This window comes from Monodelphis domestica, chromosome 2 (genome assembly GCF_027887165.1).
Source record: "Monodelphis domestica isolate mMonDom1 chromosome 2, mMonDom1.pri, whole genome shotgun sequence".
NCBI lineage: Eukaryota > Metazoa > Chordata > Mammalia > Didelphimorphia > Didelphidae > Monodelphis > Monodelphis domestica.
This window is the reverse complement of record NC_077228.1, coordinates 172,760,848-172,778,045: the sequence shown is the minus strand read 5'-3', so window position 1 is coordinate 172,778,045 and position 17,198 is coordinate 172,760,848. Positions and strand designations below refer to the sequence as shown.

Below are 17,198 nucleotides of genomic sequence, written 5' to 3'. Positions count from 1 at the left end.
CAAGGAATGGTCATTTATCATATTAGAAGTGCCCTTTCTCTTTCAGGAAAAGCTCCCCCAAACCTTCCTCCTGGGGTCCCACCGTTGTTGCCTAATCCATATATCATGGCTCCAGGGCTGTTACATGCCTACCCGGTAAGTGGGATTTGGGAGATATCTCTGAAGAGTAAGGTTGTCCTCCTTTTCCCCTCTCCTTTAGCTTCATAACTGTCTACAGAGGAGGTATAATAAGAATATTCCAGAATAAGCTAATTGGAATCAGATATAAAGAAGAGTTTATTTATTTATTTTTTTGGCCTTCCTGAATCCAGAAGATGAATGAGGTCTAGTCAGGCCTTCCCATCATCTATGCCTATAGTGGCTTTTTAGTGGTTTGAATTTGAGACCTGTCTCAGTTTCTCTTAAAGAAAATAATTTTCCTCTCTATGTCTTTGACACCCTTTGAGAAAAACTTATGTTTGAATTTTTTAACTTTGTTAGGATAGACTCCAGACTTACCAGAAGATTGGACATATCTAACTTTCTGATTCCAAGAATGTTAATTGGAGTTCGTGTGAGTGCAAAAAACCTAGCACGAACTCAGTAGATTAGAGTTGAGGTGTCACTGAATGAAAGAGTATATAATTTGACAAGGCTTTTTTAGGAGATTTTATAACAGATTTTGAAAAAGGTGGATAAAAATTGATTAATGGGTTTCTTCCCTCCCTCCCTCCTATTTTATTAAAAATTCTAAAACAGAAGACCTAGGCAATTGGGGTTAAGTGACTTGCCTAGGGTCACACAGTAAGTGTCTGAGGATTACTGGGTTGGGGACCTCTTGTTTCTAGGCTTGGTTCTCAATCCACTGAGTCATCTAGCTATTCACTGATGAATGGATTTTTATCCCAGCTCTACCACTATGATTATAAAATTACTCTTTTGGCCCTTTTGCTTTTTCCCCCTTTAAAAAAGAAATAAATCATATGTGTTTTTTTCTGGTCTTTTGGAATTATTCTCATTTAGGGGATAGAATGGAATTTCTCTTTTGAAACTGGATTTTGGCTTCTCTTGACTCTTTTCTTTCTTGGCCTGTCCTTGCCATGTATGAGTATGGTTAGGAAGGGTCCAGTGACTAACCTTCCCTCATCACAGATACATCTATATCTTTCAGCCACAAGTGTATGGTTATGACGACTTACAGATGCTTCAGACAAGATTCCCCTTGGTGAGTATGTGGGGTAGAGTCCTGATGAAAGAAGGTGCTTAGAGAAACTAGGAATTTATGGGAAGAAGTGACTTCTTAATGCAATAAGAATTATATGACAAGTTGAGACTCCTACTCAACATTCCTCAGTGTTCTGGGACCCTGGGTGTCTTACTTTCTCCTTGGGAAAAGGCTTTGTACTCTAGAGTGATGTCTATTTGCTCAAGAAAGTAATCTTGTCTGTTACTCGGAAGGAAAAGACTTCAGCAGGGCTAGGATATATATCAGGATAAAGGATCCATATAGGTACTTGGGCAACTTAAACTGGCACACCAGTAGACCTTGTGTAACTGCCTGTAGTCACACAAGGGGGACAGTGTGTGCCAGAGGAAGCAGAGCTGCTGTGAGCCTATGGCCAGCACTATCAGTGGTTGGCTGTATCACATTACTCTGACATCTTGTTTCTGATCCTCTGGAGAAGCACTGGAATGGGGACTAAGGCATGGAGTCTCATTCTCCTTGTTCTGTTTTCTAGGATTACTACAGCATCCCGTTCCCTACACCTACCACTCCGCTGACTGGGAGGGATGGTAGCCTGGCCAGCAACCCTTACTCTGGTAGGATTGGGATGGGGCTGGACATGATGGGCGCTCATGGGATTTGTCTTTGAATTGTGTAGTCAGCGTCAAGAAGGACTTAGAACAAATATAAGATGTCAGCTTTGGGCTGCTAGTGGAAATGACTTGTTGCTATGGCCTCTTCCCAGCTTTTTCTTTTGTGCCTATGGTTCTACTGTTCACCAGCTTTTCTGGGAAAATGCACTGGTCCACACTTACCTCATGACCTCATCTTCTAATCTGTAGCTACTTGAGCTCCTCTCTCCTTGTCCTTCTTCTGGTAGCAGTCTTTTTGCTTTTTAGATGTCTGGTTTCCCTGGTCTTTATTTTTTCTGATCTGAGATTATCTTGATATGCTTGCCTAGGAGTCAGAATGATCATGATCCATGTGATCTTATTGCTTAATCTCCTTGAGCTTTGTTGTCCTTATCTGGAAGGGTCTTTCTCCACCTCTGACAGGGCTAAGAATCCTAAGAGAATACATGTAATAGGCTTTGTAGCAGAGCAATGAAGGACTCTGTGAATATAGCTTTCATGTTTCTATCCTTTATTCTCTTCACTGGCCCTATCTCTCTCTTTCACCCATGTATATGCACTTAATGGAGAAGGGAAGATAACTTTGATGAGACATGGCTAGTGAGTGCAAAGGCAGCCCCATATCCAGAGTGATGAAAGAGAGCATAGATTACCAGTGTAGCAGAAGAAGCTATGCAGAATTTTGAAGGATATTTCCTAAGAATCCCTTACTGTTGCCCCATGGGCAGCTGTAGCATTGTTACCATCAGTGTCCACTTTAGTGCCCTCCATGCAATAGGCATTCTGGAAATGTTTTTGAATGTGATTGTGGCTCTGAATCTTTGCTTGGTGTGTACTCAGTAGTTGGGAGTGTCAGAGAGGTACAGAATTTGATAGCGAGGAATAGGAGAAAGTAAGGAGGTTAAAATATCCCAGATGGAGGGAATGGCATTTCTCTGACTCACTGGTACCCAGAAGTTAGCAGAGAAAACCTTTACATGGTCCTTAGAAGCCATAGGGATGTGTAGATCTGGGTTTTCATCTCAGCTTTATTATTAAATTTAAAATATGACACTGTAAGTTACTTGATCTATTAACTATATTTTTGCAACCTTGAAAAGGTACCCCCCCCCCCAAAAAAAAAAAACACCATGTAATTCCACATTGACTTTAGAGGTGAAGGGACCCTTGTACATTTAGTCTTTCTTGGCACAGGTGACCTCTCAAAGTTCGGCCGTGGAGATGCCTCATCCCCAGCCCCAGCCACAACTCTGGCACAGCCCCAGCAGAATCAGACACAGACTCACCATACCACACAGCAGACATTCCTGAACCCGGCGCTGCCTCCTGGCTACAGTTACACCAGCCTGCCATACTATACAGGGGTCCCGGGCCTCCCCAGCACCTTCCAGTATGGGCCTGCTGTATTCCCTGTGAGTACCTCAACTTGGTCATTTCCTGGAGGGGAACTTTCCAGATCTTCCTTCACTCAGCCTGACTCTTCCCCACTGGCTCTATCAGTAGGTGGGAAGGCATTCTTGACCCCAAAGCTTTGGGGATAATGATTAGTATAAATGAGGAATGTGTTCTTATCTAGAAGTTATTTTCTGCAGATATGTTACTAGCCTGAACTTCCCTCTCCCCAATTACCTTCACTTGATCATTCTTGACAGCATTGGTAGGATCTTAGACCTTTCATCCAGGTAGTAAAGTGAGCATCCCACATTCCATAATGGAGTTAAGTTCCTCCTTTGAACTGACCAGTCTACTGCTGTGAGTTAGGCCCATGGGACAGAGTCTGGGCTGTCCTCCCAGATCACTGAGGCCCCACCCCATTCCCTTTTAGGTCGCTCCTACCTCTTCCAAGCAGCATGGTGTGAATGTCAGTGTGAACGCATCGGCCACCCCTTTCCAACAGCCAAGTGGGTATGGATCTCATGGATACAACACTGGTAAGCCCAACTTGATCCCAGAAGTCTTGGTGTTCAGAGGGAATTGGCTATGGGGAACATCTTGGAGGAATCAGAGTTAGGGTTGGAGAGTACTATGAAGGAGAGGTGCTAGATATTGGACAGTTGACCCTCAGGTGCCTTTAGCCTCTGTAGAGTACTAGCAAAGAAGCTTGGCATTGTGTTCTAGTGCCCACTTGCCTGAATATGGCCTATGCTCAGGGCATGTGTTTGCTGCCCAGTTAGCATGGCTTGTTAGCATGGGGGACTGAGAATTGGTTCAGATGATGTCAGTGGAAGTAGGTGGCAATTTGTGTGGCACTAGTAAACTCCAGGGGAGACAGGTTCTATGTACCTGGGGATTGAGTATGTCCTCAGGAGGCTGTGGCTGCCTCAGTGCTGTTCTTTTTTATGTGCCTGGGTTTTTCCTGTGGTTTCCTTTTCCTTTCCTCAGATCAGAGAACATGGAGTGAAGTTTAGGGGTAGAGGGGTTAGTTAGTAGTACAGGAGGAACTCGAAGGGCAGTGGCCTAGAAGAGGTTGTATCTTTTCAGATGTTCTTTCGAGTCATATGACCATTCTCTTTGCACAAGCCTGATTGCATGTCTGTGCTGAGGAGACAGCTCTTTAATGACGTGTTATTTTTTTAGCTCAGCCATGAAAAGAGTAGATTGCAGGGAGGTGGTGGTGGTCCCTCAAGTAGATGATGGGGTGAAAGACATTCTGCCTGGCATCTGCCTTATTTTCTTAGTCTTATTCTTCATTTTCAGCTGCTTGCAGGCTCAGTTATGTATGGGAAAGAGAATGTTGCATTGGTAGGAGTGGGGTTTGCCTCCTTATGAGTCCCTTAGAGCCTTCAGCTCAGTCTCGGCTCCAGAATATTCTGGAGGCAGCAGCTTTTGTGCTCTTCCCTTCTCTGTGGGCATCAGGTGGGTAAATAATTTCAGATTTTTTAAGAACAGAAATAGGGCACGTGACTAGCTACTTCTAGTAGGGTGGAGGCATGAAACTGTACCGTGTGACTTAGTTTTGTAGTTTTGGGCTGAGAGTTTTTGGGAAGTCCCGTTGGGACACTCCTTACCTAGGTCCTAAGCCCATCTGCCCCTTTTACCGAGCAGAGAATCTCTACCCCAAGCACCTTGGAGATGGGACCTGATTGGGGAGGATAAACTCTTATCCCTATCACCAAAGCTTTAGCTTTAGATACTGGCTGGGCCAGGGTCAGAAATCTGAGAGAACTAGATATATGGGGTTTTATGGTCCTGTGGTTACATAAGAACTAAGGGTAAATGGGGGACAGCTTTGCTATTCCTCTCCCTACCCCTTCCCTTATCCCCAAGATTTTGGAAACTTGATGTGATTCCTTTCAGTAGTCCCATTTCCCCAACCCTATAGGGGATTCTGGTCATTCCCCCTCCCTTATCAACCTCTTAAATTCATTTATTTTTATGTATCTGATTCCTTTTAGGAAGAAAATATCCACCCCCTTACAAGCATTTCTGGACGGCTGAGAGCTAATTTGGCCCATGGCTGGGGGCTGTGTTTTGTGTGTGTGTGTGAATTTGCACTGAAGTCTTGTTTCAGAAACCAGACCACTGAGGAGAGCCTGCTGAGCTGAGGCCAGGGCCTTCCTGGCTTGGGGGAATGAGTTGGTGGATACCTTCTGGGCTTTTGATCCTGCCCCCCTCTTCCCCCCCTTCCCTACCCCAGTGTGTCTGACCCTGTCTTAACCATTTCGAGTACAAGCGGTGCAGCGCCTCTGAAGCCGCAATGCACACACCTGCTGTCGCTTTTGATTTCTGGAAGGCATGTAGTTTCAACTTGTAACAAATATTTGTAGTCTTCAATAAACTGTGGTATTTCTTTAGCTAACTCTGGCGTTCTTTCCGTGCATGTCTCTCTGGACAATAGGAGCTAATATTGTGCTGTGGATGTGGGGGTTGGAGGGGTGGAAGGATAATCTTATAAGTCAAACCCCCAGCACATCCAGAGAAGCCACTGGTTAAATTTTTGGTACATTTGTGGCTTACTCAGGAAGATAGTAGCAATTTCAGTTCCCAGCCTATTGGTTGGTTATTGAGGAAAGCTAAATTTGTAGGAAACTCCTGATTTCCCTAGCTTACTCTATTCACCTTTCCATTCATCCCTCTCTTTGTCTCTACCCTAAAGCAAGGTGTTTTGGGTAGCACCTATGGTAAGAGGTAGAAGAATTGATGTTGGGGATCCAGAACTTAGGAAAAGTCTTCAGTGGCTTAACTGCTATTTCTGCCTCTTGGAGACCAAGTGAATGACTTGGATATATTTTGGTCCCTTTATGAATCCTCTTTAGTCAGAGGTAGGGCACTCTGCCTCTTTTCCTTCAAGGACATGTGACTCTTTAGTGGTCCTCATAGATTTTTGGATATAATTGAAGACCTGTAGGTAACATTTTGTCAGTGTTTTCTCCTTGGCTCCCTTCCTAACCCAAACTTACACACAATCAGTCTTCATTTTATGGAGTCATTTTGGGTTTGGGGCTAGACCCTTCTTTGGGAGGGAAGAAGGGTGCCAAAATTATTGAACAGTCTCTTCTCCCCAATTTTTTCTTCTTTGCTAGCCAGAAGCCTACTCTTCACCTTTCTCCTCAGCTTATTGAAACCCTTAAATGATATGATACGGAGATTTGATCAACTTTCCCAATCATAGGTGTTTGTAATCCACCCTCCTAGGGAAGAAGTGTTCATACTGTTTCTCCTGTTACAACCTTTCACATTATGTTGATATGATATATATATATATAAAACTTCCTTTGGGGTGAAAGGCATGTGCCATCTTGAGAGGATCTTGCCTGGTACCTTCATTTGAGTGAAGGAGTTGCTATTTCTCTTCTAAGTCCTTTTGTTGTTAATCTTAATTTCTTTGCCTACTTAGTTGTGAGACAGGATTTTCTTTCTCTACCTCTGCCTCAAATAGCTATGACTTATGGGAACTGGGGATTTATTTCCAGTGGCCTCTGATAGAGCTAGTCAGGATGCCAGTAGAGGACCCATATTTTTCCTCTTCCACAAATGGAAAGCCTAGCCCTTCCCTTAATCCTGTTGTATCACTGACCCCTGATTTCCCAAGGGGAGCCCAGCAATATTGGCTAGCTGACTAGAGCATAGCAGTAAAGGCAAACTTGTGTTGCCTTTGAGTTTACCTTCTAAATTATTCTCATCCCATCTAACAGCAAACGTGCCCACACACACTTCCCCTTAAGTTTAGGTCCTTGTAACTGGGGTCCCTGTCCTGGAATACTTGGAAGTAAGGAATTCTGCTTTCATTTCTAATTTATCAGAGAAAAACACTGAGGGCTTAAAGGAAACATTACTGACAGGGTTCTTTGTCCTTTTCCCTCTCAACTATCAATGCTTCCTTTCTTAAGATAGAGAATGAGGACTTTCCTGGGAAAAGGGGAAATAAATATTTGCCATCAGTTGGGAGCTTTCCTGCACGTTGTCTGGTCTGGGTTTTTGTGGGGGAGGGATTGCTCTGGATATAATGACCCATCTCTCTTTTGGAAAGGTCTTAGTGGGGTATTTAGCCTCCATTTTGAGATGACTGGAAGCTGACAAGGTGGGCTTGAATGGAAAGGAGAACCTGGATACTAGGCCTGGAATGAGCACCCCATGTGTTATAGGATAGGAAATTAACTATACATAAGGATATAGGTGGAGGGAGCTTTATTTGTGGTTTGATTACTATAGAAGTTGGTTTGTATCCCTCTCTGGTTCCCCTGGAACTACTGCAGGAGGAGGGACTTCCTGTCAGGAAGGAATATGTGAGACAGGATATCTGACTTTAAACTAGCAACTAACATGATGGGACTCTAAATTGCATTTGAATTGTGTAATCTATGTGAACAGTGACCTCTATCCCTGGATCCTACATGGTGATCTGTGTGCTAGTTTGTTTAACCTGTAGACTTATAGCAGAGGCAAGGCCTTTGGGAAAATTGGGGTGAGTAAATTGAAACTGACCACTTTTGAGTGAGTATGGAGGTCAGGTAAGGGAGACTGGTTATAGAGGCTGAGTCCCGAGTTGGCCTCTTCTGTTTTGGCATTCACCTTGACCTGGCTCTGGGGCCCAGGAATTCCCTTGGTACTTGGATAGAGCTTTGGAGCCTGCTGAGGTAGACATAATTGGGTGGAAAAGTGGAAGGGTGAGATGATTTTTAAGTTAACTTTAACAGCAATTGAATTCCTGTTGGGATTTGGGACAGAGGGTCCTGGAGATTGTTCATGTTACTCTGGTCTGGATATAGGCTTCACTGGAAGCTGGACTTTCACCTTTTACCCCTTACTTGGACAAGCCAAGCTAATTCTTAAGGAGCCCTTGTATTATGGGCTCATTACTTAGAACTGGACTGAAGCTTCCCCTGCAATGACTTAGTTGGAAGAATCTCAGATATCATTACCTTGACCATCCCTATTCATCCACTTCTCACTCCCACTTAACTCAGGGACCAGGGTAAAGGACAGTCAGTTATGTTAACCCTCCTATCTCTTTCTTTTTCAGGTGTGTCAGTCACCTCCAGTAATACAGGCGTGCCAGATATTTCGGGTTCTGTGTACTCCAAAACTCAGGTAACTTCTTAGCCCATTCAGCAGAGGTAGAGAAAAGATACTGGTAGAGAATAGTGTGTTGTGACAGGGGTGAAGGGTAGGCCTTAAGCTTGGTGTCAAGAGACCTGAGTTCTTGGATTAGGACAAGCAAATTTAAAAAAATTAATTCTTCTCTAAGGGTTGATAATTTTTTGCTCCTTCTTACCTCTTCATAATTAAATGAAAGAGTAGAAATGGCAAGTAAAGATGAAGGGGAGCCAAGTCTCAGTAATCCTTCAACTGACTGAGATTGTTATGGCTCTCACCCACTTTGATTTTTGGCCCCTGTCATTCCCAAAGTAGATGAATATAGAAAGAAAGTGATAGTAGGGAAATAGAAAGAGGACCTTAGTAGCTGAAGAAAACTTCTAGATTATCTGTGGATTTGATTTTTTTATTCACTGTTCCCCAGTGATGTCAGTTTTCTATAATTTGCTAGAGATTTCAGGGAGATATCCATGGTCAAGCTTTCAGGACCTAAGAATTTTCCAACTATTCCATTTCTTCTAAGAACTCAAAAGTAGTTCTGACTGCTACCTACCCTTATGCATAACAATCCTAAATTAATTCAGTGAGTATCATTGGTACTTTTAATGTATAGTTACATTACCTGATGTGCAAGAATAAAAAACAATGGAAGTTATGGATATTGGTTTCTTGGGAGTTTCTGGTTTAATTCAAAGAAGTACCAAAAATGAAGAATGAAGTGTTACAAGATAGAGAATCAGGAGTAATCAGGAATGTCCTTGTTTGATTCCATTGTGCTTTCCCTTATCCTTGAACAGCAGTCCTTTGAGAAACAAGGTTTTCATTCTGGGACTCCTGCTGCCTCCTTCAACTTGCCTTCAGCCCTGGGGAGTGGAGGGCCCATCAATCCGGCCACAGCCGCTGCCTATCCACCAGCCCCTTTTATGCACATCCTGACCCCCCATCAGCAGCCACACTCCCAGATCCTCCACCACCACCTGCAGCAGGATGGCCAGGTAAAACACCATTCCCCTCTTGTCTTTCTTCCCCCACTGATCCTTTCCCTCCCACTCCTTAAGCTGCCTCCCCCTTCCCTCTTCCCTTCCCTTTCCCCATCTATCCCCAGCGCCGGCCATGGGCACACAACACACACAGACACAAGCGCACACGACACAAGCGGCCGGCAAGGGAGTTGACAGAGAGGGGGCCAGGTTGGGGAGCTTTTTGCTCAGCCCAGTAGCTACTTGGAGGGGTTTTAAGTCTCCTCCCCACTGTGGCACACTTTATCCCCTATATTTTCCCAATAGCCCTGGACCATGCCCCACCCTTCCCCATTCCTGCCACTATAGCTTTCCCTTCTAACCATGGATTTCTATTGTCAAAGTTTGTCCCTTTATTTTCCATATATCCTGGTTCTGCCTCAGCTACCATATTTGCAGATGATTCTCTGTTGCCAGCGCCAGCAGGAGGAGCAGGTAATGAAACTCTCTGAATGATATAATTGTACCTACCCCCTGCCAGCCCCAAACCCCACCTGCCACAGTCCCAGGGAAATCAAGGAGAAGAGAGATTGCGCGGCCACAAATCGGGATACACAGACACACATAGACACACACACATACACCTTGCTGGGCTCTCCGGCCTCCCCTTCCCTTCTCCTCCTCTCCTTTTTCTCTCTTCCCAACTGTAGAAGGCACTTGGCTACTAGTATGGATAGGGTTCTTGGGAAAGCATCTAAATCTTGGAGGCCTTAGACAAGTCTCCCCCCAACCCTGCTTAAGTATATAGGGGTCCAGAGATATGATTGGGGTGGGAGGGATGTTGTGGAGCCTATTCTGTTATATATATATATGCCCTATATCTCCACAGCTGAAAGCAGTGTGCTCCTTGTTTTCTAAGGCAGTTTTGCAAATAAAGTCGTAGGGGAATCAGCCAATTAAACTAGCAATTTTAACCACTCATCTGAGAGTCTCTTTCCAGATGAATGGGCTTTTTGGTGGGTTGGTGGGGTAGGATGAAGAATGAGCAGAAATGATGTAGTCCCTTAGATGAGCTCTGAAGGTGTCTTGCCCTCTGCATTTTCTTCTTGTCTTGAAATCAGAATTGTGCTTTTGCTGACCGGAGAGGGACTAGAACTTCCAAGGGTTCCACCGATTATGCAGACAACAACTTCTTTGGATTAAGGGCTTAAGGGAGAGTGTAGCCTCTGAATGATCTTTTGGCAGGAGGAGAAATGGAGGAACATGACAGTTCCCAGGCCTTCCCACCCAAAGGTCTCTGCTAACTGGCCTCCTTTCTCCTCCCTGTCTCCCCCCCCCCCCCCCCCAACATCCCTTCCCTGCAGACGGGCAGCGGGCAACGTAGCCAGACCAGCTCCATCCCGCAGAAGCCCCAGAGCAGCAAGTCTGCCTACAACAGCTACAGCTGGGGGGCCAACTGAGGCCCTGGCCCTCTTCACCTCCTTGGCCCCCCTACCTGCCGAGAGGGCCTCTCAGCCTGACACCTAAGGAAACAGCTACAACACAAAAGCACGTGGAGCGGAGGGTCCTGCTGCCCCCCGCAGCCTGCCCCAGGCCTCAGCTTCACTTCTGAAGGCCCATTTCTTTCCTCTCCTACCTATCCTCTTGTATGTAATATAGGATTTGTATTTTTTTTCCTTTCTCTTTTTTCTTCTCTCCCCACACTACCCTTGCATTCAAGATTATGAAACTCTTTGCTGTGGGCTCTGGCCTTCCTCTTCCTCTTCCTGCTCACCCTGGTGGTGGGAAGTGGCTGGGGGAGAGGACCCCAAATAGATATCATCAGCCCATCAGCCCTAAGTCTCCCTTTTTATTATTAGGAAAACAAAACAAAAAAACGTCATGAATATGAACAGAATTGTCAGATGAATTAGTTGAAGTGGTTTTTTTTTGTACTGTGTCCTCAAATTTAATGGATTAATGTGTCTTGTATATATAAAAAGAAAACCTCTACCTTCAGCCTCTGCCCATTCTTGCTTCGTCTAGGATGTCCTCAGTCTCCCTGATGACCAGCTGGGTGAATAAGTATTACTGTACCAACTGAGCCTCCACTAGCAGGCTCCGAAGGCAGTGGAATAAAATGAAATCTTCGCCCTTTAACAACTCCTAACCATGATGTGCCGGTGTCCCCTTCTTCCTGACCCTAAGAGTCATTCAGCTCAGTTCTCAGAAGCATCTCACCTTAGTGTTAAACTAGGGAGTGCCGAGGACAAGGGGGAGAAATTGGGTTGAAAACAAGTGTTTTCAGACAGAAAAGCAGTGGAACATGGACTGCTCTAAACATTACTTGGGAAGCACCCAGGAGTAGGATATACTACACGGGCAGAACCATTTTTTGTGGTTTTCTTGGGAGTATGGATCATAATAGTTCTTCCTGTTCTCTCCAAGAAGCTCCTGAACTTTTCTCATTGTGAGTCTTGGTGCTGGAAGAGGCCCTTTTTTAGGTGGAAAGGGATGGGAACAGAGAACATAATGGGGGGGGGATGGGGTAAGCAATAAATCGATCTGACTGCCCTCCCCCTTCAGCTTTTATTACCATCTCATCATTGTACCTACTTTTAGGATCTGTGCTACCCTATGGGCCAAATGGGAACTAAACTTCTAGTTCCTACAAAGTTTAATAATTGATGGTAAGAATGGTGGCAGTCCTCATGACTCCATCTGCCTTTGTGAACATAAGGCCAGAAAGGGCCTTGAAAAGGTAAATCTTGTTCATCTCTCTGTATTTAGACATACCAGCCAGACAAGAATCAGAATTTTAGAACGTCAGAGCTGGCAGGCCCTTTAGAGATGGTTGCCTGGACCTTGTCCAATGAGGGGCCCCGTTCTATTGAGGATTTTGTTTTGTTTTGCTTCACCCCCCACAACACAGTTTCCCCTGTGTTCTTCCACTGAAGAAATCTTTGGCTTCTCGTGGCCTGTTCTGACTCAAACGGCTTCTGCTACCCTGAAGGGCTGCTTGGACTCCTCCCTGTCCTATCGGCCCCTGTGATGAGGCTTTCCCTGCTCCTCCTAGCCGGAGTACTTGCTTTGTTTCTCCCAAAGGAGATCTGGGTTCAAGCCCAAGTATCCTGCAGGGCTTTGGGAACTGCTAGGCCGGGTGGCGTAGGCGTAGGCGTAGGCGGGCCCCTCGAAATGCAGGTTTGTGCCTGAGGCCCTGCACTGTTTTTGGCTTAGGTTTCCTGGTCAGCTTGAGCCCCAGACCTCTTCCTTCCTGCCCCAGCTCCCGCCGCTACTTCAACCCCGGGGGTCCTGGGTTTCCTGTTGCACCAGCGGCTTTCTGGCCTCTTCCCCTCTTAGCGCGGTGGGGCTGGGTACCCCAGGGTTCGGTTGAGACTAAGCCTCTGGAGGGACTGGGGTTGTCAATCACTAAGGGGGTGGGGCCGTGGAGCAAGAGTTGAGTCGACGCCTCCCCGGATGGCGATCCCTGGAGGGACCCCTCAAGAAGCGGCCAGAAGGGCAAAGACAGACGAAGAGAAGGATTCAACTTTGGTAGCCACTTGTCTCTGAAAGCCTCTTCTCTGCGAGATGGGGAGAAGATCTTCCAAACGGGAAGCCGCCGGCCCCGAAGCCTCCTCTTCTCGGAAGTAGAACCCTGTCCCCTCCGACTCGGCCCCGCCTCCGCTCGGTTCTGCCCAGTCCAACCTATCGCCCCTTAGGTCCCGCCTCCCGCCAGCCTCAGCTCTCCCACCTTCCCATCAGCCCACTCTCACGGTTGTTTTACGACAGTATGGCTACTTTTCCATCAGTGTCGGGTCTACCTCGAGAATTTAGATCAACGGTAGGGTGGCCAGTCCTCCCTCCTCGCTTTCCGGCAGGGTGGCCAGATCTCCCGCCCCTCTACACCTGCTGACCACTTTCCGGCAGTGTGGTCGAATCGGCGTTCCCCCCCCCCCCCCCCCCCCGCGAAAGATCACTTTCCGGCAGTGTGGCGGGGCACCCCCGTCTGGTGCCCGCCGGATCCGTGGGGTGCGGGGAGGTGGAGGGTTCGAGTCCCGCTTGAGGAATGAGCCTGTTCGACCTTTTCCGGGGCTTTTTCGGATTCCCGGCGCCTCAGAGGTGAGAGTTGGGACTGGACGGGTTGAGGAGGGGCTTTCCGACGGGGGCCTAGGTCCCTGACATGAACTCCCAAATCCCGACTAAACCTTATATCTGGCCAACAGGTGGGGAGGGTGGAATGGGAGAGTGGTGTGTCAAGGTATCGACAATTTTCTCTCAAGCTTGTATACGCACATTCACACACCCGTCCCCCCACTGGGGCATCGAGTGTACCCCAAAACACTCGTTCTCCCCACTTCGCACCCCCAAGAATAATGAGGTCAGCCTGAAGGAGGAGCTTGTACAGCCTAAGCTGATGCAACAACCCTCGGGGGTGCTGTGAGAGAGTGATGTAGGTGGAAGTTGGGGATGATGAATGGATCACTACCGTCTGTTGTAAACACAAATACACAAAACATCTAACGGCCCCACTGCTCCCAGCCCTCCCCATGATCCTTTGCCCCTCCAGGGCTGGTTTGGGGTAATTGTCCTTCAAAGATCTTTGTGGACCTTTCTCTACCTCCCAGGCGCAGGGATCCCTTTTTTGGAGGGATGACTAGAGAAGAGGATGATGAAGATGAGGAGGAAGAAGGAGGGGGGACCTGGGGGGCCAGGTTCGGAGGACCCAGATCCCCGGAAGAGTTCACTTTTGGCTTCAGTTTTGGCCCTGAGGATGAGATGCGTTTCCACGATAACTTTGGCTTTGATGAACTGATTCGGGATTTCAACCGTATTTTCGGAGATATGGGGGCCTGGACCCTGCCGTCCCGCCCCCCTGGTGGGTGTGGCCTCCTCAGCATTTTGATAACTGGGCTCTCTAGTGGGCAATCACTCCAGCCAGGACAAAGTTAGGGGGCAAGAAGGTTAAGGATATGAGGGAACCAGAAGAATAATGACTTTGGGGAGGCAGAAGAAAGACAAGTCTCTCCCCTGTCCCAGGACTGATCTTCCATTCCCCTTTTGCAGAACTCCCAGGCCCAGAGCCAGAGGCCCCAAATGAAAGGCAGAGGGAGGGGGAGACCATCCGGGATTCGATGCTCAAGTATCCAGATAGTCACCAGCCCAAGATTTTCAGTGGGAGCTCAGAGAGTGAAGCAGGGCACTCCTCTCCCAAAGTAGGCCCAGACTGGGACTCCAAGAGGCCTTTGCGTTCGGTGAGTCCCATTTCCCCCATCCAGTACCCCCTTGCCTAATGGACTTGGGAGAAATTCTATGGGATGAGACTCTTCAATCTTGGGGAACTCCTAATGGAGGGGAAAAAACACAGCCTTTGAGAAGGTCTGATATTCCAACTTGACATTAGAGCTGGGATGTGCTGGGGGCAGAGTGGGATTGAGAGGAGAAGAACTTGGCAGGGTGGGAAATGATGGGCCCTGGAAGATAGTGGGGCAAAATTAGGAAGAAGTAGAAGTTGGGACAAGCTTGGTGAGGGACCACTGGATGTTAGAGGGACTCCAGAGATCATCTAGCCTACATTTAGGCTAGCCTTTACAGATGAAGGATGGGTCCAAAGGATTGAGCCTTGTGATTTGTCCAAGGTCACAGAAGTAGCAAGTTGAAGATCCAGGCTCTAGGTCCCCTAATTGCAAATCCAGTGCCCTTGTCACTGTAGTGTAGTAGGCCTTTAGATAGAGAAGGTAGTTCAGAAAGGTGCGGCAGGGCAGGTGATAGGGTGGGGGACTTCTCTTCAGAAGGGGCCCCTTTCATCAGCTGTGGTTCCTTTTGCAGTTTGGTGACAGGTGGCCAGTGATCTCCGATGCTAGAACCAAAGAGGATAAGGGTAAGTCTGAGAAGGGGCAGGGCTGTGAGGGTCCCCTATTATCTTCTCTGATTTTTACACATACCCGTCCACCCCAGCTTACTTCCCGAAGCTCCTGACTGAGCATTTCCAGCCTGCTTCCTGATTACCTGATAACCCTTTTTTAACACCTCTTTTTTCCCCCACCAGATCTTGATTCTCAGGTTTCAAAGGAGGGCCTAGGTCAAGTCTTACAGCCCCAGCCTAAATCGTACTTCAGAAGTGTCTCAGTTACCAAGATAACTGGGCCAGATGGGGTGAGCTAGATGTGGTGGGATGGGGGGGGAGGGTACATGGAAATGTCATCTGTTCTGATCCCAAATGATTGGGGTATTTGTTCCCACAGACGGTGGAGGAGCGTCGCACTGTCGTCGACAGTGAGGGCCACAAAGAAACCACAGTGACCCGCCGAGAAGCAGATGGCAGTTATAGAGATGGTGAGTGGGGGAGGAGAAGCAGTGTTGACTGTTCAGGAGCTTCCATCCTGGAGGGCTGAAAGACCCTCAGAAGAGAAGCTTAGTTAATAGGTCTCTTTCTCTTATTCTCTCCCTTTGCCCTGTCACTCAAGTTCCCCCCTACACCCTATCTGGTTCCATCCAGTTTTCCTTTTTCCCTTTACATCTCTCAATTAAATATATTCCACAAACACTTATTAGGCATCTACTGTGTACCATGTCCTGTGTCAGGTCCTGGGAATATAAAGACAAAAATGAAACCATTCTGTTCTTAAGGGGGAAAACCACCCGGACACAAATAAAGTACCCAGAGTTACTAGTGGGGAGAAGGGAGGGGATGACTCATCCAGGCAAGGGAGTTAAGTCTATGCACAGGCCTAAATCGGGGTTGGGGTGAGGGTGGGGGGAGATGAAAGGCGATTTCCAGAGGTCAGTGTGCCTGGAATGCAAGTTCCTCTACCTGACACCTGCTCACATGTGTCATTTCTCCTCTAGATTCAGGCACCCCACAGCCTCCAGACTTGGGGGACAGCTCCTCCATCCTGAATTCATTCCTAGGACGATGGTTCCGGTCTTGATGGCCCAAGATGACTCCATGGAGGATTCCATCTCTCTCCTATATATTACCATCTGGGGGGTCCTAACATCATTAGATGACTGAGCTACTCTTCCTGCCACAGTGGGGGGGATTCCTGAGGATGGTGGGGAATGTGACAGGTAAAGGGAAAGGTAACATCTACTCTTCCCCATCCCCCCAAAATAAAATCTTTATTTATGCTATTGCCTTGGTCTCTTTCAAATCTTCCTCATTTCTCTTTAGTTTACTCCCACCTCATAATGAATGAGAGTCAAGAATGAATGTTCTTGCATTCTTATACTTGAGTCAAGTAGGAATGTTCCTAGTAAGGAATGTTCCTTCCTAGGAAATAAAGTTGCCAACATCAAAATTTTGAAAAATCACAATAGTCCTAACCCAGCCCATTTAGTAAGAAGTAACTGACATGTTTTTAAATGCTGGCTACTTAGTAAGGCCTGCAGAGGAGACCAGGAGACAAGACTAAAAAGTCCAGGGAGGCAGTGTATTTGGTCTTTGTTGTTTCAAGTTTAAAGATGGGACTTAGGGTCGGACCTGGAAGAGATGATGGCCATTAGGCCAGAATCTCCATTTTATCTATTTTATACTCCAAACTTAAATATCACTTACACTTAGCAGATCGTGAAAAGGATTCTCTTCCAAATCCTAAATCTCCATTTTATACAGCTTGCATTTTTTTTAAAGGATACAACATTCTACAGTGAACTTCAAAACTGGCCTGCTTGTCTGTTCTATCTTCTGTGCATTTATAAAAAAAATGTCCTAATGGCCCTTTTTTTTCCCCTTCACTAATGTTCTCTTCCCTTCACCATCAAACCTTCCCTTTCTAATTAACAGAGGAAGAAGAAAACAAAAACTCTTGAAATAAACAAGCAAAATGAATCCACTACAGTGGTTAGATCCCCAAATAGTTATCCTTTAGGAGCAATTAGCACAGTGGA

At 46.6% G+C, this 17,198-nt stretch overlaps 2 protein-coding genes and 1 non-coding gene across 50 annotated transcripts in view; all 3 read left to right on the top strand.

Moving 5' to 3' along the window:
• The window catches only part of UBAP2L (ubiquitin associated protein 2 like), a 49,026-nt gene extending 37,545 nt beyond the window's left edge, over nt 1-11,481 (top strand). For 13 of the 48 annotated variants that reach the window (XM_056816339.1, XM_056816358.1, XM_056816341.1 and 10 more), the window contains 9 exons: nt 47-135; nt 1,151-1,204; nt 1,719-1,800; nt 3,031-3,248; nt 3,662-3,767; nt 8,300-8,367; nt 9,171-9,368; nt 9,777-9,827; nt 10,697-11,330. In XM_056816339.1, coding sequence (XP_056672317.1) covers nt 47-135; nt 1,151-1,204; nt 1,719-1,800; nt 3,031-3,248; nt 3,662-3,767; nt 8,300-8,367; nt 9,171-9,368; nt 9,777-9,827; nt 10,697-10,792 — 962 coding nt within the window. In that variant the 3' untranslated portion in view covers nt 10,793-11,330. Of the gene's footprint in view, nt 1-46; nt 136-1,150; nt 1,205-1,718; nt 1,801-3,030; nt 3,249-3,661; nt 3,768-4,533; nt 4,693-5,231; nt 5,631-8,299; nt 8,368-9,170; nt 9,369-9,776; nt 9,828-10,453; nt 11,331-11,357 lie in introns of those variants that run through there. The other 35 variants (XM_001366165.4, XM_001366105.4, XM_056816365.1 and 32 more) reach the window with 12 other exon arrangements.
• On the top strand, nt 1,509-1,642 carry LOC130457785 (small nucleolar RNA SNORA58). The gene has a single exon (XR_008917059.1). It is a non-coding gene; the product is annotated as a small nucleolar RNA SNORA58 (small nucleolar RNA).
• Nucleotides 11,482-11,826: 345 nt separating the features above from the next.
• On the top strand, nt 11,827-16,442 carry HAX1 (HCLS1 associated protein X-1). The gene is made up of 7 exons (XM_001366272.4): nt 11,827-13,430; nt 13,937-14,187; nt 14,376-14,563; nt 15,138-15,189; nt 15,358-15,464; nt 15,554-15,644; nt 16,158-16,442. The coding sequence occupies exons 1-7, from the start codon at nt 13,378-13,380 to the stop codon at nt 16,238-16,240; spliced, it is 825 nt and encodes a 274-aa protein (XP_001366309.1). The 5' UTR covers nt 11,827-13,377; the 3' UTR covers nt 16,241-16,442.
• The last annotated feature ends 756 nt before the right edge of the window (nt 16,443-17,198 follow it).

Bases quoted from the DNA above. Each gene is read 5' to 3' on its own strand.
- HAX1 (XM_001366272.4), top strand. From the start codon at position 13,378: ATGAGCCTGTTCGACCTTTTCCGGGGCTTTTTCGGATTCCCGGCGCCT. The intron at 14,564-15,137 runs GTGAGTCCCATT...TTCCTTTTGCAG, and splicing joins CCAAGAGGCCTTTGCGTTCG to TTTGGTGACAGGTGGCCAGT. The intron at 15,645-16,157 runs GTGAGTGGGGGA...TTTCTCCTCTAG, and splicing joins AGATGGCAGTTATAGAGATG to ATTCAGGCACCCCACAGCCT.